This window comes from Manis pentadactyla, chromosome 16 (assembly GCF_030020395.1).
Source record: "Manis pentadactyla isolate mManPen7 chromosome 16, mManPen7.hap1, whole genome shotgun sequence".
In the NCBI taxonomy this organism is placed as follows: domain Eukaryota; kingdom Metazoa; phylum Chordata; class Mammalia; order Pholidota; family Manidae; genus Manis; species Manis pentadactyla.
Window position 1 is genome coordinate 9,358,069 of NC_080034.1, and position 24,490 is coordinate 9,382,558.

Consider the following 24,490-nt stretch of genomic DNA (forward strand, 5'->3'; position numbering starts at 1 on the left):
CCAAAAAGGATAGGAAGAACTTCCGCTGGGGGCGAGGGTGGTTCTGGGCAGTGGCATCCTGATACACTCTAATGGAGCCAAAGGAAGGCAAGGAGAATACCCTGCTAAAGGAACTCCTGGCACAAGGACATAGTGAGTCCAAGGAGGGCAGAGGGGGTGTCCACACAGGGTAATGACCTGCCATGAGGGGCTGAAGCCCAAAAGGTTTAAGGAGAGCATTCATGAGAAGGGGCTTAGGGACAAGAGACTGGCACATACAAGGGACTGACCAAATAAGAAAATACACTGAGAATAACGAGTCAGATTTCTTACCAAATAACCTTTCAGAGGAAGTATGTGCACATGTGAAAGGAGACATGAATACAAAATGAATCTTGTGGTACTGGATGGAAATTCAAAAAATACTTATGTGAATTCATGGTTTTCACCATATATTTACATAAAAACACATGTAAATTTGTGTATATATGTGTATTACACATGTGAACTCATTAGTTCTGTCCATGTAAAGGGCTTGGGAGCAACACAGCAATACTGGTTTCTGCTATATTCTCAACGAAAAGGAACCAGGGCGTTTGGAGAAATGGTTTGACTCCAAAGCAGGGGCACAGATAGGACAAGGCGTATGGACCGTCTTTTCAGACCAGAAAGGAAGGAAGTCCTTAAACAATGAGGGAACACATCAAAAGAACAAAGGAGCTAACTTGAAGATTCTACTCCTGGTCTTATTGGGGATGAACTGAGCATCAAAGTAAAGTATGGTGGTATCAGATTACCGTCCACTGAATAAATACAGAAATCTGTTAAGTCCATATTCCTATACATAAATAAATGAAAATATTGTAAGTTTGAATGGAAAAAGAGTGACTTTACAGTGGAAAAGTCTGCCAGAGACTTAATCAAATGATCCAAGTTAACATCATCAATAATGGGATGAGAAATCATGACCTACCTCATGGGATACGAGGAGAACCTAGCACAGTTCTGAGATATTCTTGTCCAAGATGTGTAACTTGACTCTAATCATGAGAATGCAGACCAGTGCAAACTGAAGGACATACTAAAAATTAACAGGATTACAGTCTTCAAAAGTATGAGGGTCATGAAAAGTGAAAGAGTAACTGCGGAGTTGTTCCAGGATGAAGTAGACACAACTAACTACAAAGGGTGATTCTGAACTGGATCATTTGCTATTAAGGACTTTGTTGGGACAAGTAGCAAAACTTGAATGACCTGAGGATAAAATATACCAATGTTAATTTCTTGATTTTGATGATTTTACTGAGCTATGTAGAAGAATATTGTTTGGAGGAAATATATACTGACGTATTTGGGGATGATGGAACATCATGTTAGCAAATTACTCTTAAGTGGTTCAGGAAAAAAGTTTTTTGTACTGTAAGTACAACTTTTCTGTTTTAATTGAGATAGTTCTCTCTCCTCTATGTGTATTTATATATCTATCTATCTATATACATACATATACATATTCATATATACACATGAATGAAGGGAAACCAAGCAGATCAGAAACTCAACTTCTGTATATATCAGAGAAGAGCTGTGAAGAAATTTTCCTCAATGGAAAGTAGTTTTTTTAAAGCATTCAGATAATGTGGATCTAGAAACCGCTGCCTCAAAAAGCACAAGTGTTTGCTATTGCTCTTCCTGAGGGCTGCTCCAGGGCAGCCCTCTCAAGTGGGCATTTAGAAGCCTTCTCTACCCTCCCATTATTCCTCATGCCAAAATGAACAGAGAAGAAAGATGGGAGAAAATCATTAACAAGATAAGGGATAAAGGGTCACATATAAAGGATTAACAATCAGAATGGCTTTGGAACTCTCAACAGCAATGTTGCAAACCAAAGGACAATAGACGAGTGTTTTCAAAATTCTCAAGAAAAAAGAGCTCCAACCTAGAATTCTATTCCTAAATTGTCAAATAGGTGTAAGAGCAGAATAAAGATATTTTTAGACACTGTAAGTTTAAATATACTTATTTCCTCTGCCACTTTTCTCAACAAGATATTAGAAAATAGCCTCCACCAAAATGAGAGAGTAAACCAAAATAAGGAAAAAGAGGTGTTAGGAAATGAGATCCCATGCAGAAGAGAGGCAAAGGGAATCTCCAGGAAGGTGACATGGGAAGGAGGATTCCAAAGAGACCCTTTGCTTAGGGTACAGTATATGTCTAATAAACCCTGGATTAGTGCAACTCAACAGACAGACATGCTGAAGCCTATCATCTAAAAGATCTTTGCAGTCTTAATATCATTTTTTCACCTAAGGAAAGATTAAAAGCCCAGCCAGGTTCTTTTTGGTATGAGGGTACACTGATGGAGTTTCTGTCCTATCTCCTAGATCATATGAGGGCATTTTCACCTCACAGAAGTCTTCTGCTCTGACCTACTCCTGAGGTTTGAAGGAAGGACAGCTGAATGGTAAGTTTAGATGCCAGTCAGTCCACTCCACATGTTGGGTATCTAATATTTCATCACACTACAACCTTGCAAGGATCCCTGAAGGTGGTGAGCTCCTGCAATTCACTTTTGACCTTGCCCACTAGCTCTCCCAAAGGAGTCTCAGAACCTTTCAAGCATACAGAAGCACACTGCAGCCCAGAGACTGTTCAGCTCTTCTTCTGGGAGTCTTCTTTTAATAGTAATGATACTGTAGCTTTCTTAAACAATTGGGTTTGTGCTTGCTAGTCAGCTTTTCCAAACTCAACTAGATACTTCCCTGGAATACATTCACAGGTGAAAAAACTATAAAGGAAGCAAAAGAACGATTAATAAAATCAGGAGGGATGTGCAGAAGGAAGGAGTATACAGAAGGTTCTTAGGGGGCTAGTAATGCTCTATTCCTTAAATAAAGAGTAGCATACCTTTATTATTTTAATGAAACAATGTTTTATGTGATCTTTTAAAAATGTGTGATACATTTCACTATATAATTTTAGGTATTTATTGTACAGTTACTCTGTGCCATACATTGCTGTAAGCTAAGTAGCTCAAACCAAAGAAAAAAACCACTTTCCCTGCTCTCACCTAATTCTGTAAACTGCATCTGCACTACGTGTTACAGAAAAGAATAGAGTGCAACGGCATCTTCTAATAGGAGAGCAAACCTGGTCTGTGGAGTGAGGAAATACTTTGTTGACAACATAAAACTGAAGCTGAAAATGCATGAAAAAATTAGTCAAATGAAGATAGAAAGGAAGAGAATTTCAGGAGGAAGGAATAGAAACTTCTTAAAAGCAAGGTCCATGGCTTACATATTTCTTTCATCATATAGTATTACACGTACATGGTGGGCTCTTGTAAAGAAATTGGAACTCATGTATACTGTTGGTGGGAAGGTAAAGTGGCGTCACCACTAAGGAAAATGGTATCAAATTAAGGAAAACAGATTAAAATAAAAACCAGTATCAAATTTTAAAAAAGATTAAAAATGGAATGACCATATGATCCAGCAACCCCACTACCAGGAATTTACCCAAAAGAATTGAAAACAGGATCTTGAAGTCATAGCTCCTCTCATGTTCACTGCAGCATTCACAATAGCTAACAGGTGGAAACAACCTAAATGTCCACTGACAGATGAACAGATAAAGAAAATGAGATATATGATGGACTACTTACAGCCTTAAAAATTAGGACATAGTATCATATGCTACAACAAGAGTGAACCATGAGGACTTATGCTAAATGACAAGCCAGCCACATACTACATGATCCTATTTCTATGAGGCATCAGGAAAGGTCAGACTCCTCAGCAGAAAGTAGAATGGTGGTTGCTAGAGGCCAGGAAGAGGGAGAAAGGGGTTGCTTAACCAAGGGAAGAGCATTTCAGATACGCACAGTGAAAAAGTTCTAGAGCTCTGCTGTACATGTAGTTAACAACACTATACCATATACACTTAAAAAATTGTTAAGAGGGCAGATTTCATGTTGTGCGGTTTTACCACAAAAGAGAAAAAAAGACAGAATGGAGTGCTTTACTCTGGTGGGTTAATACATTAATACCGCAGGCCGATGTATGTAAAGAAAAGCCCTGAGGCTTCCTGCTCAGGTGAATGCCAATCTTCCCGACCTCTGCACTTGGGGCTGGGGTGCTCCCACCTCCCCATTACAGGCCTTTACTGTACTGCTGTTTCAGGCCCACTTCTTACTTCCCTCTTCTGCTGTTACCTGTCTGAAATCCCTCGGGGAATGTGTCCCAAAAGGCAGTTCAGCTCCCACTTCTTTTTTAGTCCTTCAGAAACTTACTGAAACATTTTTTTATTACTCCTTTCTGTGCTTCTATACTGCTACTCCAAGGAGTCTTGGGAACGAGAAGGCCTAACCATATGTGTATACTCAGTTTTACCTTCTTGAATCTGAAACCCTCTCTACTTTTTATTATGCATGATAACCTCCACCCCTGAGGTGGGAACCACGGGTATCTTTTTCATTGTTTGAACTTTGGAGTGAGCACTATGTCTTACATATAACAGGCATTCAGCAAGTGTTTTTTGAGTAAATGAACTTTCACCTAACTTTTAATTTCACGCCCTATTTCCTTGTTGAAATGAGTCTTATTTTCACTTTGCCTATCAGTTATCTGTTACCAAAACATCAGATACACACTTTCAGAGATTTGTGATTGAAGCCTATAAATACTTATTACATTAGCCACGATAATTTATATTTTATTCCTATTCCTATCCTTCCAAATTTCCGTTTCCTGTTGTTAAATACCCAGTATTGGTATCTTTTATTTCATTTGTGCTCAAGAGAGCATTCATCCAACCAAAATTCATTAAGCCTCTAAAAAGTTGGGAACGAAGAGATATGAAATAAGAACACTGCCCTTGTTTTCAGAGTTCCCAGTCTAGTTTGGATAGAAACATCTAAGTATATAATTGTAGACAATGTGATAATCTCTTAAATTCCTATTTCAGGAGGCCAAAGCAAATGGCAATGTAATTATCACTATCTCTTAAGCCAGGAAAAAAAGATAATGAACAGCAGTGACACAAGGAAGCTATTGAATCTAGGGAAAGCAAAATGGAGGCTTGTAATGCCAAATGGCCTCAAGTTTCATAAATTAAGTTTATTGAAAAATCTAACTTTATGGTGAGTTTTCCATTCATAGTTGTTGAGATTATTTTATTACTAATAATAGTAATGGATTAATGACATAATATGAATTGTCTCTAGCTATATATTTTTTTAAACTTTCCTCATTTTTTTAAAAAGCATTTTTCTTTAATGAATCTTAATGTTTATTATATTAAAATTCCATTTCTGAAGGAAAACTTTTAAGATGGTAAGAGCTGAAAGACGTGCTTAGAAAGTGCTATGACCACATGGGGGTTTACCTGCCTTTGGAAGTTATCTGTGAGTTAACAAGAGAAATAATGTGAAGGGAAGAACATGCATAAAATATCAGGTCACTTAGAACCCATAAAATTTGAGAAGCTAAAAAGAGATCCACAGATCCCAGAGAGATGGTTGTAAATAATGTTAGATATGGACAGGGTCAAATCATGGACTCTCAATAATTCAGCCAAACTATTGTCAGTGGCTCCCAGAGGAGGTCCTGAGGAGTTGGCTGGACCAAGCTTAAGGAGACAACAGGGGAGAAGAGATGGTTCTTCTAGCAGCACTGCAAAATACCCGAAGCCTTACCACAGGCAATTAACCATGACAGAGCAAAGCAACTGGGACAACCCTTTCTTCTTTGATAGCCAGCCCTTATTTCCAACCTTCTTGTTTTCTTAATATTAATTTGTTGTTAACTACTATCACCTGTATAAAAGCACTAGGTGGTGGTAGATAGGCACACAAAGAATTTTATCCAGAACAGATGGCCTTAGAAATACCCCGATCAAACATAAATAACGGGAAATTCTTTATTGTTCCACCAGAATTGATTTTTAGTTCAAATGTTTAGTTGTGAAGCTTCTATCAAAGTGGCATTTTTTTTTAGTAATAAGACCTTTCCCGCACATTATTGTTAGAATTTTTGTGCAATTTCCCTTTCTTTCTCATCATAAATAGTAGTCCTGCAAAAAACTAAATAGTATTTTCCCAAAGAGGTCATCAAATGGGCAACAGGCACATGCGAAGATGCTCAACATCACTAATCATCAGGGAAACGCAAATCAAACCACAGTGAGCTATCCGCTCACACCTGTTAGAAAGTGGCTGTTATCAAGAATGGACAAGAGCAACAGGTGCTGATGAGGTTGTGATGAAAGGGGAACCCTTACACATTACTGGTGGAAATGTAAATTGGTCCACCTACTAGGGAAAACAGTATGAAGATTCCTCAAAAACTTAAAAAGCATATCTGCCTTATGATTGAGCAATCCCACTTCTGGGTATACACCCAAAGGAAATGAAAATGGGATTCTGAAGAGGTATCTGCACTCCCATGTTCAGTGCAGCATTATTTCAATAGCCAGGAAATGGACACAACCTATATGTCCATTAGCACACGAATAGGAAAAAAGATGTGGTACATATCACAATAGAATATTGTTAAGCCATGACAAAGTAGAATATCCTGCCATTTGCAACATGGATGGACCTTGAGTACAATATGATGAGATAAACCAGAAAGAAAAAGACAAGTACTGTATGATATCACTTTTACGTAGAATACAAAAAAGGCAAACTTGTGAAAAACAGAGAATAAAATGGTGGTTACCTGAGGATGGGGGTTTTAGGGGATTAGACTGATACTGTTCAAGGGCATGCACAAGTAGTATATAAGCTATAGAGCTTTAATGCACAAGTATAATGAGTATAGACAACAATATTGTACTATAATTAGGTAATGTGATAAATATTGCCTACCAGAGCAATCATATTACAACACACAAATGTATCAAAGTAACACACTGTACACCTCAAATTTATACAAGGTTGTATATCAAATTTATTCAAGAAAAAGAAAAAGGAAAAAATAGCAGTCATATTACTACTACTACTAATACTAGCTATTAGCTACAGGGCACTTACTATGTGCCAGGCACTGTGCTTTATGGATACTGTTACTAATGCTTTAGGCAATCTTACAGAGCAGGCAATAATACACCCGTTTAATAGATACCAAGGCTCTGATAATTTAAACAATTTGCCCAAGAAACAAATGCCACTGCTGTTTGCTTCAAAGCCTGTGCTTGATCTTCTAGTCACACTGATAAACAAGCTAAAAAAGTGTGTGCAGTTCACTTTTACCACCCATCAGAGAACCCCTAGAGTAGAAAGGAATAACTGTCTTACTGGGGAAGAAAAGACCCAAGGGAGACATAAAAAGGTTAAAGCGTATCCATCAGCTATCCAGGTTATCAGGAAGGCTGATTTGTGAAACCTAACAAGGGAAAGGCACACAGATGCTGCCAGTCAACCCCTTGTTCATGGACTGTCTTTCCTTAAATCAAGTTGGTTCTAAGGTCCTAGAGCCCACCTTATGTCAACTTTTTAATATCTGGGGCAATTTAGGATAGAAATGGAAGGTAGGACAAAGGGAACCAGTATTTACTGAGCACTATACCAGGTCTCTTCACCCAATTTTCTCACCTGACTGTAACAAACAATGGAGTCAGGGCTTATTTCCACGTCACTGACAAGGAAAGGCCCAGAGAGACTGAACTACTCAACACCATACAGTCAGTGAGGGGTAGAACAAGACTTGAAATGCTGCCCAAATTCAAACAGTTTCTACAGATTAAGCTAGTTTGATGAGCATAGAAATGCAAGCCCAGGTACCTAGATTTCCTGATGAGTTATACATTCAGGGTCTCTTGTGAGGTCTCTTCTCCCATTCAGTGTTCCTTTCTTGCCCTCGGTCTTCCTAGTTCATGTTTATTATCCCAGAAATGGATTTATCAATTTTTTAAACATTTTTAAATGTACTTATTAACATGAGATGCTATCCTATATACTTAATTACTCTGTTGCCTAACAAATTATATAAACCATAGGACATCAAATTAACTTTATTGTAAGTTTCAGATCTTTATAACATTAAAGGATTCACAAATAGCATAGTAACTGAGTCAAAATGTGACTGCTTCCCTTTCTTTCTTATGAATAGAAGCCCAATAATACTTTACATGAATACAGCCCTTTAGTTTGCCGTGAACTTTCATACATATAATGCACAACAACCTTGTAAAGCAGGTAACACATTTCCCAGAGAAGAAACTGAAGCTTACAGATGTTAAATAAATTTTCCAAGGTAACATAAAAGGACGCTGTATCCTGATCCCAAGTCACTACTTTGTTAACTAAACAGAGCTCCATCTTTGAGTTTATAGCTTCTAAAACACCTAAGATATATCTATATCTACCCTCTACAGCACAGGTGACCCACCTCAATACCAAAATGGTAACTAGATTTGCCTTGTTTTGCCAGAAGATCCTCCTTTTGATGTTGGGACAGTCATTTCAGTTTTACAAGCCCTCTCCCTCTTGTGTTGCCATAAAAATGAAAATGCTGTTTACTTGTTTTCAATATTTGGAATCAACCCATGGTCAAAGCATATTAAAATTTAACTACAGCTACAAAATAGAAAATGAATGTTAGCAACCTTGTTAATATAAAACAAAGGATATATCTAACAGGTTGGGAGGTAAAGAGAAAGAGAGAATCTGAAAAAAAGAGCAAGATTTTGCTTATTTGCTTACTTAATAAAATGAGGGATCAGTCATATATTTGCTGAAGTAGGAAAAGGAGTTTTATGTATATTATTTGAAGCTACAATAATGGTAGCTTCAAATAATATATACAAGAAAGATACAGGAGGGGGAGAAGAAGGGAGGCAATAGTGTCACTAAGATAAATTGTCATTTATCATTACAGGAAATGAAAATGTCTATACAGAGGAAACCATTAGGGTAGTGAAATAGTTAAAAGTGCACACACTTAGAGAAGAAGCTATGATTTTCACTACAAATCTTTCTGGACTAACAGATCTTTGAACTATTTGCCTGTTTTGTTTTCACTGCCAAGGGAAGAAAGGGTGGATGGATATTTAAAAGCAAATAAAATAACATGCTTCTGGTTTGAAAAGAATATTATCACTACTAGAAGTGGGGAGTTGCTAATTTGAACTTTTCATCAAAACTATACAAAAGTCCTCTAACATTTCAAGCGGGGTGCAGCTTCCTAGAACCAGCAATGACTTCTTGGTTGTAAATGTCTCTCTGAATGCTTTCTTATTAATCAATTTTCAACAGCCCTATAAATACGCATTGTTTTTCATGACTGATGTTATTGCAGATGACAGCTATTTCCTGACTCAAACCTCTTACTGTCAGCACAATTTTGTGCTGGAAATAATTTAAATGTGTTGCAATAAACTGTATAATACCACCTGATTCCTACCACATCTAATCTACCCTACTGCAACCCACATGCAAAGTTATCATTTCTCTCTTCCTCCTAAAAGTTTTCCAGAAATATACACAAAGTGTAGGAATTATGGTTAAATACAGTGCTGGAAAGGAAAGGTCTTGAAAGTACAAATCAAAGTTAGAAGAAAAACAGGATAAAGTACAGAGAAAAATCCAAGCCCTCAACAGAAAAAGTGAATTTTTAAGGAACAGAAGTGAAAGAATGAGCAGAGGATAAAGGAAAACTACCCTTATGGTTTAATGAAGGATGAGTCTAGAATCAATGATGTGCATTTATTAAAACAAAGTCAGCCAAATACACAAGGGTAATTCTGAAGGCAGAAAATTTTGGAAAAGGTATCTTTCCCTAATGAACTTACTAATATTAAAAAGATACACACTCCAGGGACTCCTTCCTTTATACTATTTTAAAATGAAACAAATCTTGGAGGAGGAAGGACATAAAAAGAAAAGAATCAATATATCAAAGACTGGAAGAAAATGGCTGCCCTCTTTGCTCTTTTTTTTTTTCTTTTTTCAGACCATGGATACTAAAACATTATTTTGGATCTCCCATACCTGTGAGTTTCAAATAAGTTACCATATTCCATCAACCACTATTGTCTATAATTCTCATATAAATTTAAAAAACATTTAACATGATAGGCTATTCTGCAGTATGCTAGCAGGAAATACACTTGGGACCTCAGATTTAAGTTATCATTGAAGTGTTCAGAGGATGAAACAAAATTCAAAAGCTATGGAACACTATGCACATATACAAATAATCATACTGGGAATGGTACTGGGCAAAGAACGCAGCACATCTCATAATTTGTTCAGGGTCACTTTACTTGTAAAACTGTAGATATCACTGGGTACCCCATGAATAAGAAAAACAAGACATTCTAAATTAAAGAAAAATACAGCATACTGATACAACATTTGCAATCAAAAAAAATCTTGAGAAATCATATAGGTAATGAATTTAAGACATGACAGACAAGTTTGCTGTTTTGAAAAACAGTAAGAAAAAAGTATAAAATAAATTTTATGTATTTTTTTATTTTTCTGTCCAAATCTGGTTCTTGTGTTTGCCATTTTAGCTGCTATACTTTAATTAAAAAGTAAGCAACCTCTTAAAATTTTTCTGGTATAATGCTATAAAAATACACACATAAATTATGTTTTTACATATAAACTGAAATTTTGTATTATGGAAGTCTATTGTTTTCCAAACCCAAGCTTCTCTTTTAAAGACTGGTGTCTGCCATAAACAATTTATTATTAAAAGATACTTCCCTACCACACTCTAGGAAACTATCAGACCATTCACATTTTGGTTAAAAATATGCAGCTAATATTTTCAGCAACTAGAAACTCAATTGGTAGTACCAATGATCAAATCTTGACTTTTAACTAATAAAAACCAAAATCACAATGGTCAGGAAAGTCACTTAAAAAAGAAGGTATTCTACTTTTTGGGTATTTATGAAATACTATTTGTCATAATGCCAGATTACCATTACTTTGTAAATGATACTAATTACTGTATCATTTCTGCCATACAAGTGATCTAGAAAGATCTCAAACCTAACCTTACAACTCAAGGTACTATTAAAAGAACAAACTCAGCCCAATGTTAGCAGAAGGAAGGAAATAAAGGCCAGAGCGGAAATAAACAAAATAAAGACAAAAAAGACAATAGAAAAGGTCAACAAAACTAAGAGTTGGTTTTTTGAAAAGATAAACAAAATCAACACACTTTAGCAAGACTAAGAAAAAGAGAGATGATGTGAATAAAATTATAAAGAAAAGAGGAGACATTACAATACCATGGAAACACAAAGGATACCAGACTACATAAACAACTATATGCCAACAAATTAGATAACCTAGAAGAAATGGATAAATGTCTAAAGACATACTCCTTACTAAGACTCATTTGTGAAGAAAGAGAAAATCTGAACAGACCAATGAGAGACTGAATCAGTAATCAGCCATCTCCAAACAAATTAAATCTCAGGACCAGATGGCTCAGATGGCTTCACTGTTGAATTCTACTGAACATTTAAAGAAGAAATAATGCCAATCCTTCCCAAACTTTTCCAAAAACACCGATCGGGAAGGAAGACTTCTGAACCCATACTACAAGGCTATTATTACCCTGATATATAGGAGCCAAGGACTGCAAGAAAATAAAATTACAAGCCAATATCTCTGATGAACAGAGATGCAAAAATCATCATACACTTTAACATGCATATATGTAAGTCACGTCAAGAAGAAAAAGTTTTTTCTTTTTAAAAGAATATACCTATCTTTGGCCATAAGCAGTAGGCATTTTAAGAGTCTTCAGGAAGACTGAGTAAACTCTCCATTAAATACAATTCATTAATAGTTAACATTAACTAGCATTTTAGTGTCCACATTATGCTAAAAAAGATATTCTTAAACAATTCAAATTTACAGAACACTTTTAAATTTAAAAAGTGGACTGAATTATGCTTAGCATAGCTTGAGTGTTAGGTGTATTTTATTACTTTATGATGCTCTGAAAACTAGTAATTCCTATTTGATATATACAATAACTCACTGGAATGTTTCATTCCCCATTTCATTTCCTACCTGCATAGGATGAAGCAGAGCACACTGTACTGGGAAAGCTGAAAAGGCCCACTAAGAGCAGGGCCACCAGTTCGCTTCAAACATGTTAATGCTGGTGTCTCTCCATAGGATATAAGAAACTAACAGAGCTGCTGTAACACATCTATTTTACACCTTCTTACATTGCTTTCTGGCTCTTTGTTTTCTAATTAGAATAGGTAACCCAGAAAAAGAGTCTGGTTAAAAAAAAGTTCTCAAAAGGCATACTATAAAACTTTATCACATAACACCTTTGTAATTATATATTCAATTATAAGTTCACAGTAGCTGTGTATTTTTTAAATTATACCTTACATGATATAACTGATACCACCCCTACTTATGTTTTTTTCATGGGAATTTTACATACATTCTTTCATTTTCTCATCATAAGAAACCTAAGAGGGAAACAAGGAACCTATAACCAAGCCTGTTATTACTGAGGCCTCAACTATATTTCTTATAATAGATATTATAATGATGCTCTTTGGTATCTTATATTTGTAATTAAAAAATAAAAATAATTATGTAACATTATTATTGGCCACTATAATGTTGCTTCAAACTTTTTTAAATGTTGAAAATATTCCTTTGCTTACCTGCTGCATGCAACAAACTAGCTTCTACTCTGTGGGGAACTCTTGGTGGAATTTTCATAGATGCACGAATCTGGTAAAAACTAAAGCAAAACAGACACACATATCATTTCAATATATTTTAAAAATAATGTAATGCCCCAATTTCTGTCTAGGTATTAAAATAATAAAATCAGTCTGTTCTTATCAATTTCCCATAATATTTACTAATGGTAGAAAACACCGTATCAGATCCACAGATCAAATATTAGCACGGCATAAGACCCAAAGGGAAACCAGATGTATTAAGATGAATGAGAGAAACTGAAGAGATGTATGTGGTATTTCTCACTTTAAATGAATGTCACAGCAATCAGAGGAGTCAGTAAGGCATCTAAGAGTTTCTGTTTAATTTGGTTTATTCATTTTTTTCATTTAAAAAATAATAAAGGTGAACTATTCTTAAGCATAATTTAGAGAAAATATAGGATTTATTATAACAGTTTTAAAAAACTGGTTTCATACTATAAATTACAAAGTAAAGGTATAGATTTGGTTTAAAGAATTGGGAATTTTTTTCAAGGTCAGAGCTATCTGTTTAAGTACTTTTACTTGCATATTTATTTTACAGGATTTCAAAATATTACATATATTTCATACATTTATTTATATATTTAATATGTATAATAAAAAATGTTTAAAAATCTACCAGTCATTAGTAATAAATTTAAACAGAAAAAAATTATGAAGTAAAAACATATTTGTGTTTTAATACCATTTTATTACCCAGCAAGTCTGTGTATGCAGTGGAAGATACATACATCTATACACACACACACACGCACACACACAGGATTACTAAAAGCTAAAGCAATACATAAATATATTATTGCTATTATTTCTAGGAAGGTGTGGCCTTGGAGAGAACACATGGTCAGATATAAAGCCAGAATTAAAGAAGAGTGAATAAAAGGGTAGTCAAGTGAATTTAGAGCCTTTAAAGTCACATTTTGGTCTTAAAGGGACATAGCAAAACTCCATAGAGATAGATAATTAGTTGAGATTAAGATGAGATCAACTTGAAAACATGAGAAGACAGAGTAAAAACCAAAATGAAATCAGCAGGAGCCCTAGTGACAGAGGAGAACAATTGTCTATGAACTCTTCAACTTCCCATGCTGGAAATGTTAACTAAATGAGTAAAATAGAAGAAAACATAGGTAGAAAGCTCCCTGACATAGGTTTTGGTGATAGTTTTTTAAATCTGACACCAAAAACAAAACTAACAAAAGCAAAAATAAACAAGTAGGTCTACAAAAAACTAAAAAGCTTCTGCACAGCAAAGGAAACCATCAACAAAATGAAAGGCAACCTATTGAATGGGAGAAAACGTTTGCAAATCATTTATCTAATAAGGGACTAATATCCAAAATACATAAAGAACTCATACAATTCAGTCTGATTAAAAAATGGGCATAAGACTGAATAGGCATTTTTCTGAAGTAGATATACAGATGGCCAGCAGGTATATGAAAAGATGCTCTATATCATTTATCATCAGGGGAATGCAAATCAAAACCATATTGAGATATTTATCACCTTACACATGTTAGAATGGGTATTGTGAAAAGGAATAGAAATAACAAGTGTTGGCAAGGATATAGAGAAAAGGGAATCTTTGTGTACTGTTGGTGGGAACGTAAATTGATACAGCCACTATGGAAACCAGTAAGGAGGTTCCTCAGAAAATCAAAAATAAGACTACTCAGTGATCTACCAATTCCACTACTGGGTATCTATCTGAAGAAAACAAAAACATTAGAAAAGATACATACACCCTATGTTCACTGCAGCATTATTTACAATAGGCAAGATATGGAAACAACTCAAGCATCCATTGACAGATGAATGAATAAAGAAGACGTGGCACACACATGCAAGCACATGCACACACACACACACACACAGGAACACCATTCAGCCATAAAAAAGAATTAAACTTTGTCATTTTTAACAACATGATAGATCTTGAAGGCATTAAGTGAAATCAGTGACAGAGAAAGATAAATACCACATGATTTCACTTACATGTGGAATATAAAAAACAAACAAAAAACAAAACAAAAACAAAATGCAGACTCCTAAATACCAACTGAGAGAACAGACAGGCAGTTGCCATAAGAGAGTGGGAGTTGCGGGGGGGGCGACATGGGATCAACAAGTACAAACTTCCAGTTATAAAATTAATAGTAACAAGGATGAAATGTACAGCAAGGAGAACATAGTAAAAAATCTACTGTACTAACTTTGGTGACAGGTGGTCACTAGACTTACTGTGGTGAGTATTTCACAAGTATACAAATGTTAAATCACCATGTCATACACATGAAACTAATATTAAATTGTATGCCAATTACACCTCAACTATTTAAAAAAGAAAATATTCTTACAAATTAAGATGTCAAGTTATATATCTAAAAACAATGAGTCTCTAATTATTAGATTTTTGAAAGATCAGTAACATAACTATCCTTCAGAAGTCCTCAACGGATTGAGAAACCCAACTGCAGAATAACAGAAAATTAATGAAAGCAGCAATTATACACGCTATTTTTATGATGGTGACAATGAAATGGAACAATAATTCACTTAATCCTTATTTCCACTTCCAAACCCCCCATTATTTATGAACTATCTACATTTGGATATCTCACCTCAAATTCAACACATCAAAATGAACTAATCTTGAGCCCCACACCAGTTATCCCTTTCAACTTCATTATTTATTTCAGTATTACCAATACTATCCAAGTCAATGTGATTTAAAACTTCAGTATTACCTTTTAAATTTCTTAGTATTAAAAAATCCAAATTTACAGAAAGTAGAATGAACCACATGCCAACTATGCTCATTTTTAACAATTAAAAAGGTATTTGCCATACTTGATTCATCTGTGTTTTCTTTGAACTATTTCAAAGTAATCCCAGATACCATGTGAATGAATCCACACCTCTATGTTTGTATTTTTTCTTAATGCTTTTTCTCTCAGCATCATTCTCTACCTGGAATCAGTCATTAAATCCTACTACTGATCCCCCAAAATACCTCACAGAAGTTTTAATTTAATTAATAACAAAAAACAAAAATTGTTAAAGACTGTGGATTTTCAAAGCATCCCCAATTTGCCCGTACTTGTATCCACCTCCTGTCTTGTGCCTCCCATTAAGTAGAATGTAGTTTCACACCCCTTAAATACAGGCTGGCCCTACGATATGGCAGAGTTAACAGTGTGCTAGCTAGGCTAGTTCCAAGGCTACTTCTTAAAAGGCCTTCTTGCATAATTTCTCTCTTTAGACCATGCCCCCTCCATGAAAAAAAGCTAAAAGATGAGAGGTCATAAAACAGAGCTGAATTCACCCAGGTGAGGCCATCCTGAGTCAGCCAACACCCTGCCAACCTGCCAGCTGACTGTTAATTCATAAGTGAGCCCAGTAAAGATTAGCCAAGCTTGCCCAAATCAGCAGAAGCATTCAACTGATCCACAGACTGTGAGCAAAAATAAATGTTTGTTGCGATGCCACCAAGGCTTTAGGTTTGCTGTTAGCTGCATTATTGTGGCATTAAATAACTAATACAGAAATCAGTGCCTTAGAAGCGGTACGCAGTATAACAAAACTTAGAATCTGTGGCACTGACTTTGGGATCAGAACAACAGTTATGGAGGCAAGAAAAATAATGAAAAAATTGTGAGGGACTTAAAAAAATAGTGACCCTTGTTATATAGCAATGGAATTCTTGGTAAATATGCCGTCATTAACGTAGAAGAAGGTAGACAATATACATAAGAAATTTTGTGACTTCAGCAAGCTGTTTTCCAGGCAGAATGCTGAAACGGTTGTTCCTAGTTAAGTATAATCAGTTTTACAAGAAAGAATGAGACATTTTATAAGCAGAATCTAGAGGGAATATAGAGGAACCAGGACTTGCTGGGTTGGAAAATAAAACTGTTTTTCATCTCCAGTCTCCCTGAAGATTTTCAAAATAAAATGCCAACATGGACAAAGATCAAATCAAGGATTTAGCTATAAATCTCTTACGATGTCTAAAGAATTAAAGGCGGTGTGTCTAAACAGACATTCTTAGTTTGGCAAAATAGCTTTTAGGAAGTTTAAGGGCATGATCACACAGAATTCCGATCACCAAACAGTAGTCATCACATCTGGAGTCTAGTCAAGTCTCACAAACAGTTGGCGGTGTGGGTTTCAGAACATGGATTGGACTCTATCAGACATACAGAAACCCCCTAACGTTGTTAAGAAAGTTTTACTGGCCAAAGAGCCACCAGCCTAGATTCCTGGTCTGGCTTTGTAACTTGCTCAGCCAACAAAATGAAGTGGAACTAACAAGTGTGCCAATTCCAGGGCCTTGCATAAGAACTCCTGCCTTTGCTACAAGAACAAACCCAGGCTGCCCTGCTGAGGGATGAGAGGGCATGCGGAGCAGAGCAGAGCACAGCTGTTTTGATTTTTCCAAAAACATGGCAAAACCAAGCTAAAACAAAAAACAAAAACCACCACCAAAAGAAAATCTCTCATCCTATTCCTGTTAGTCATAGCCTCACCACTACCACTTAGTACAGACCTTCACGTTCATATCGAGCTACTGAAAGCACCTCTAAGCTGTTCCCTATGCTTCCATTTCTTCTACATAAATATCAATCTGATATGTATAATCTCAATCTTCCTCAGGAAGTAAGTGCTTACTGTAGTAATAGTGATAATCTCATCCTTTAATGGCTACCCAAATCTCCAGTGTCAAATCTTCTCCAGACATTAAGAGCCTTTCACAAACATAACCTTTTTTCTTTACTATTTTTTCTTCTGCAGTTCTAGAAAATATCCAAACTCCTAAATATCCTTTGAGTAGGTTCATTCCTATTTCCAACTTGAATCATTCTGGTCTCTACTACAATGGTCTTTTACTTCATCCTTTGCCTATCCAAGTCTTATCCATACTTTGACTCTATCCCTCCATAATGCCTTTCTCAACATACTAACCCAGAAAGAGGTCTTTCTGTTCTGCTTTCTACAGCACTTCCTCTATACACTTAGTGAAAATTCATCACTTTATGTTCTGACTTAGCTGTTTCGTGTATTTACTTTACCTTCCCCATATACTGTAAGCTTTTAAAGAGAAGTGAGATCTTACACATTGCCATTAAAAATCCTCTCAATTCTCAGTACAAACTTATAAACACGTAAATAAATTGAGTTTTACCTTTAAATGCATGTGAATACTTCTCAAATATGTATTTAAAACTAAAATTTCTGAGAAAACTATTACTTGGATGTAGTTCATTGTTTATATGTGCTGGAACAAAAGTATGTAATTAAGTTTAAATAACAGTACAAAATATAATTTTCATATTAAAATACACACCCTCTCTGAAATAAATCCACATTGTAGAACTTGTTTAGCTCCACCGAGAATTCTACCATTGCTTGAACTTCAGTCATTTTTATTTTATAACCAGAAGACAAATGTGATAGCAGCACCTTGGTTGAAGGGGGGAAAAAATCATGAGAAGCAGAACACAAAACACCAACTTATCAAAACACTAATATTTAAACATATTTCAGAGTATGATTTATAGACAGAAAATAAAAATGAAGCAAATTAGTTCAGTGAATTTAACTTAGCCTATCCCAACTAAAGAGCACCAAATCTATATTTACTAATAATATGCTTACTGAATAAGTAGCACTATTCTATAATTTAGATCCTGTTAGAATGCTTTTTCTAGGATTTGTTATCCTTCATGACATCTATGTAACAATAAATAATACAGCAAATTGCTAATGGAAACTCTTGACTTTATCTCCCTCTTCATAAATAAAATAGTAAATTTTTAAGAAGAAATTAAACTATCTAATTATTCTCTTATAGTTCTACAACGCGCATGAAGGTAACTCCACAGTAAAAAAGAGAATTAACTTTCTTTAGTCCCCATTTACGTTCATAAAGATTTTTCTCTCTTAGGCTAAGTTCTTAAATGACTATTTGTTTTTAAATTTTAAAAAAATTTCCCTCATTATAAAAGCTTTCATTATCCATTTTCAAAGGGGTACACACACACACACATATATATATATATATACATGATGTATGTATGTATATAAAAAACCCAGACAAGCAAAATAGGAAAACATTCACAATTCTATCCATTAAAATACATACTTTGGTACATAGACTTTATATGTGTGTACATTTGTACAATTTCTATAAAAATGGGAGCAAAACACACATACACTTTATTACTTGCTTATTTCACTGAATTTTCTGATGACCATCTATGCCAATAAATGTAGGTTTACAACATCATTTTCAATTGTTAACTATTACACTACTAGAATTTAAACAATTTCCTATTGTGCATTTTCACTACTTCAAAAAAGCACTGTACCAATCATCCTTATCAATAATACACGCTTTAAAATGCAATTTGGAGTAAGAAAGTGTTGAGAGACAATTCTCCAGAGTCTCGTGTTTCTGCCACTTTGCACAGGGAAACACTGACTGTCTTTCTTCTGAACTATTTTTCAAGGATGTGTGTTTAGCAAACAGTCTTAAAGTCAGAGATGGTGTCTCCTACTGGAACAAAGGGCAGATTTATTTACTGTACCATTAAAGAGATAAAGTCTCCCCCTGTGGCCTAAGGCAGGTAGGCTTACCATCCACAGTAAGGGCTCCCTAGCTCGGGGTTCCTCTCCTCTGACACAAGCTCAGATGCCAGGTGTTGCCTGGTACTCTGGCTACTGCTCCGGCTGTGAGCATAAGTTATCCTTCTGTTTGGCCCAGGAGTCTCATGTCTTCTGCCCATGTCCATTGCACTGTGGCAGGCTAACTTGTTAGCTTGCAAGTGAGATTAAAATCTCAGTCCTTTAACAGTTTTTGAAATGATTCTTCATAGAAATTTGGCAAATATTCTGATCTATTATGAGTTAAATGCAAAAGAAATGACATGTTCTTACCTCTGCTTATTAAAACTTCATCTTAACATCATTAAATAACCAATCTTGTATTTCCAGTTACTGAGTCTTGTTAAAAATATATTGTCCCGCCTATGAGAAAGGAAAAATTACATCTCAAACAATAGAAGACATAAAAAACTCCATTTTCGAGAAACCTATGCTTCATTAGTTACTTAGTAACACCATTTTATCTAAAAGATCTATATGTGCTCCATAAGGCTGAAGAGTAAGTTTTAGAGATCTGTTTTCATTCAGTTTTACTGATATCAGTATAAACTATCATGTTTTTGTTAACGATTCACTTGTGTATGCTACAAAAGACAACAATAGAAGAGTATTTTCTCAGTGCAGTGGTTCAGAAACAATCTTGATGAAAACACAAAACATGAGCTTATCAATTTTTAAGATGTCAAACTCACTATTTTAAATATCCCTGGGTAAAGTGGTTTCTGAAATTTTCACACACACACACACACACACACACACACACACACACACACTATCAGTTGTTTAAAATATTTGGACAAAAAAGGATACCTGGATATGTTTGCAATGGATTTTTTTAACTCTCCAAATACTTATTGCTAAACTTTTTTTAAAAACCTCTGCCCCTGGTATAATCATTTTAGGTACTAAAAATGTTAAATAAAGACCATGTTCATGCTTATTCATACATCTTTTCCTTCTTTTCAACATAAAGCTATAGACCAATAACTGCTATTTCTTTTTTTATTGATTTTTAACTGCTATTTTTTTATTGATTTATAGTTGACATACAATATTCTATTAGTTTCAAGTATATAACATAGTGATTCGGTATTTTCATACATTATGAAATGAGTCCCAAGATATGTCTGGTTACCACCTGTCACTATACTGTTATTACAATATCATTGACTTACAGTATCATTGACCAAATATATTCCTATATCAAAGCCTCTGCTTTTGTTCCCTGGAACACTCTTACCTTCCAAATATTCAAATGACTTGCTCTTTAACCTCTTCCTAGTCTTGTCTCAAACATTAAATTCTCAAATAGGCCTTTCCTGGCCACACTACTAAAAATAGTAACTCTCCTGACGCACCTTATCCCTTCCCTCCTTTATTTTCCTCAGCACTTATCTCCAGCTAACAAACTAAAGATTTTCCTTATTAGTCTTTATAATTTCTCCCCACTAAAATGTAAGAGTCATGAAGGCAGGAAATTCTGACCACTCTGTTCACAACTATATCCCTACTGCCTGACATGGCAGCCTCTTGCTCAAATATTTAAGGAATGCTTAGTAAATTAAGATTAAGTATTCCATAAATATTAACTATAATTTTCTATTTAAACCCAACCTAATTGAATAAAGGAATTATTACATTGATATATTGAAAACAGAGACAGGCATGAAAAAACTTTTGATGATAAAATTCCTTTACCAGTGCAAGTTTAAGTAAGGTTTCCTATCCACTTCTTTCACTCTTCCTCTTGTATCCTGCTGTGCTTTTTGTTCTTTTGTTGCTAATTTTCCTCAAATCCATGCCTTTTTATTAATTAGTCCCTAACAGAAACATACATGTACAGGTATGTTGATACAGGGTGCTGATAAATCTGTTTTTCATTCCATGCCCCCCCCAAAAAAAAACTGAAAGAATTTTTATGTTTATGCATTGATTGAAGAAAAAATTCAAAGGAGAAGGGACTAAAGGAAGGAGAGCTGGTAAAGAGATAGGAAAAAAAATTCAGAGGATTCTCAGAGTTAAGGGAGAATCTGTCTGACCTTGTTCTCATAAACTGCCCTTTTCCCATCACAGGGAAGCCAGTCTCGGCTGCCCCACTGCTGTGATGGGAAATTGCAAGTGTTTTTTTTCTAAAGCTGCAATCTCCTAAATTTTAGATGTTGTCAACTAGTTAAAAAACAAACAAAAACAAAACAAACAAAGCCTGTGTAGTTCAACCCCAACTAATCTACAGGGCAAATTCATTCAGTTTGCAATCTCTGACTTAGACAAATTCTTATGCCACTCAGTTCATCAGGCAAAGGATCTGTCATCCAACAGAAAAATCGTGGCCTGTCCTCTCTCAAGAATGAAAGAAGAAAGGCTTCTTTCCTTTGACGCAGGAAGATGATACCTAGAAGTCACTTCATCGCCAAGAAGTCTGTCCCACCAGCAGCTGAGTTTCATGACCTCCCTGTAGTCTGCTGGCTGGCTCAGAATCTGCCACTTTATCTGAGCCTGGAATCCGGAACCCGCTGACTTACCTGAGACTGAATTGTTCATCCTGTTCTCCTGACCCTGCAAAGCAGCCTAAACAGAATAATGTGAAAGGGCTATTAAAGCAGAGCTCCTTCCTATAGGGGACACTTTCCAGGTACGTAAGAGAATTGAGCTGAGTAAACTGCAAACTCCAATCCAAAGGAGCCAGACAGGAACCTCAAACAGGAACTGACTCGGGTACCATTAAAGGAGAAACTTGGACTGAAAGGCTCTTAGATATGAGAAGGGATTTCTCCACCAATCAAATCTGACAGGGAGAACAATGTGACAATTACCTTGTAATACTTCAGGAAAAGCTAGCTTACTTCCAAAGAAACAAAGTTTCCTATTAATGTGAAAGACATTCTTGGCCCTCAAAAGCTGCTGTGTACAACAGTGGCCACTAGCCACATATGGCTATTAAATAAATAATTGAAATGTGACTAACATGGCTGAGGAACTGGATTTCTTTTTTTTTAAATTATTTTAAATTTAAATCCAAACACTGAAGCACCATAAAATATTTTCCCATCAAACATAAATTTGTTTTGATAGGTCTGTATCTTACTTTTAACTGTTAAAAACAGAGTATACTAATTGAGACACAGTGTAAGTGTGAAGTACTGGATTTCAAAGATAGTACAGAAAAAGAATAAATGTCTCAATGTGTTTTTTATACTGATAACATCTTGAAATAATATTTTGGATATGTTGCATTAAAAATATATTATAAAAATTAATTTTACCAGTATATTTTTACTTTTTTAAATGTAGCTACTAGAAAATTTTAACTTACACTGTCTCATAGGTTTCTATTGGACATCTGAGCCTAGGAATACTAAGCCATCTCTTTAAAGGCCAGAGTGTAACTGCCCCCAAAGTAGCACTAGGTACAACATCACACACAGCTTCTAAGACTACAGGGATACTCACTCCCATTAGACAAGCTGAGAGAACCTCACTTTCCAAGGGGAGTCCAGGCACGGGTATCTGGAGAAAGTGTGAGATGTTCCTACACCACCCACACTAATCCTAAAACAATAACTAACACTCTTAACTGGGTCTGAATTCACAAGTGTTTCAGAGACCTAAAGAGGATGCAGAAACACCTGAAACTAAGAGATACTGCTCAGAGGTTCCTCAAGATGGTCTGGAGACCTCAGGGAACGATTAGATCCTTTCACAGAAAACCCAACAGCCTCGACTCTTGAATACCCAGACAATAATCTTTCTCCTGAGGCAGAGAGTTAAGGAATTGAACAAATTGTAGATTCCAGACACTCCCTTGTCAATCCAAAGGGAACACGTCTATCAATAACCGAGCCAACATCTCCAGCTTCTGAATTCCTTTTCCAAGTTAGCAGCCATGGGACAAGTGGGCTCAGAGCCCATAATACTGACAGTGTGAATAACGATGCCCAATTGTAAGCACAAGTTAAGTACTAAAGACACTTTCAAAGCAAGACAAAAATCACCTGTGGGTCAATTTACCCTTAAAAATCACTTAGAAAGGCTCCATGTTGGCAATCAATACATCATTTCCTGATGAGTAAAACACATTCACTCTTCTGGTTTAGGAAAAATTTACAATTTCTTCGGCTGAACACTGGATAATATAGTAAACTTGCATTTAGAGACCATACTACATAAAAAACATACACATCTTTAAATGTTCATATTTCATGTAGTGAGAAGCTATTATGACAGATATATAAGAACTGATACCAAATGAAGGAACATCAAATTCAAGCCCAACTAGATGAGGGCTCCCACTATGACAGATATGTGAAAACTGACTGATCTGGGGCAGGCAGAGGGAAAAGCAACATTTACAGTTAAATCCAAGTATGTTAAAATATGATCGAAACACGGGAGGTTAACTCACACCATTTAATACTAGCTATTCAATTTTGGGTCCATTTTTTGCAGCCTTCACCCAATGAATAAGAAGGAAGCTCAAACTGGGGGCACCCCTAGAAATCTTCAGAACGCCGTTCTCGTAACTTTGTGAATAATAAAATATTCTTGTAACAGCCAAGTTCCGCAGCAAACGGAGGAGAATAGGAAAGTGGGTCTCTTGGGAGAAGGTGTACTCAGCTGCCATCTTTCCTAAGTCCCATTCATCTAGGGCATGTTCGTATTTCTTGATTTACATTCAGATCCCATTTTGACTGGCTGAGGCTTTAACATCTACCAAGCTTTGTAAACTCCCTCTTTCGGGGCTCAACATGCTAAAATCACGGGGTTACATCCTGCTCTAAAATGGCCAAACCACCTTCACTTGCCAGACTCTGAAGATTCACCGCCACTCAGATGGCTTTTAACCTTCTTTTTCCCTTCACAATTACTCATATGCATCACACACTTTGATCATTAATATCTCTCACTTTAGAAAGTGACTTACAGTGAAGATGAGCTTATCAGAATCACTACAGCAGCGGAGACAAGTACCCCGAGGAAAATCACTGGAGCAGAAACCTGTGCTGCCTGCCACTCCTCACTCATCACAGCGAAGTCCCGAGGGCCACCCTGTATAAGCTAAAGAAATATTTAAGAGAAGAGAGCACTGACTTCTCTTTGGGGAAGAGGGAGATCTTCCAAAGGA

The 24,490-nt window shown here is 35.8% G+C and overlaps 1 protein-coding gene across 17 annotated transcripts in view; it reads right to left on the reverse strand.

Moving 5' to 3' along the window:
* FAM135A (family with sequence similarity 135 member A) overlaps window positions 1-24,490 on the reverse strand; it is a 105,596-nt gene that overhangs the window by 75,562 nt on the left and 5,544 nt on the right. For 10 of the 17 annotated variants that reach the window (XM_036916225.2, XM_057494020.1, XM_057494019.1 and 7 more), the window contains one exon: window positions 12,634-12,713. In XM_036916225.2, the coding sequence (XP_036772120.1) occupies window positions 12,634-12,713 (80 nt within the window). Of the gene's footprint in view, window positions 1-12,633; window positions 12,714-18,049; window positions 18,166-19,641; window positions 19,732-24,490 lie in introns of those variants that run through there. The other 7 variants (XM_036916227.2, XM_036916224.2, XM_036916222.2 and 4 more) reach the window with 1 other exon arrangement.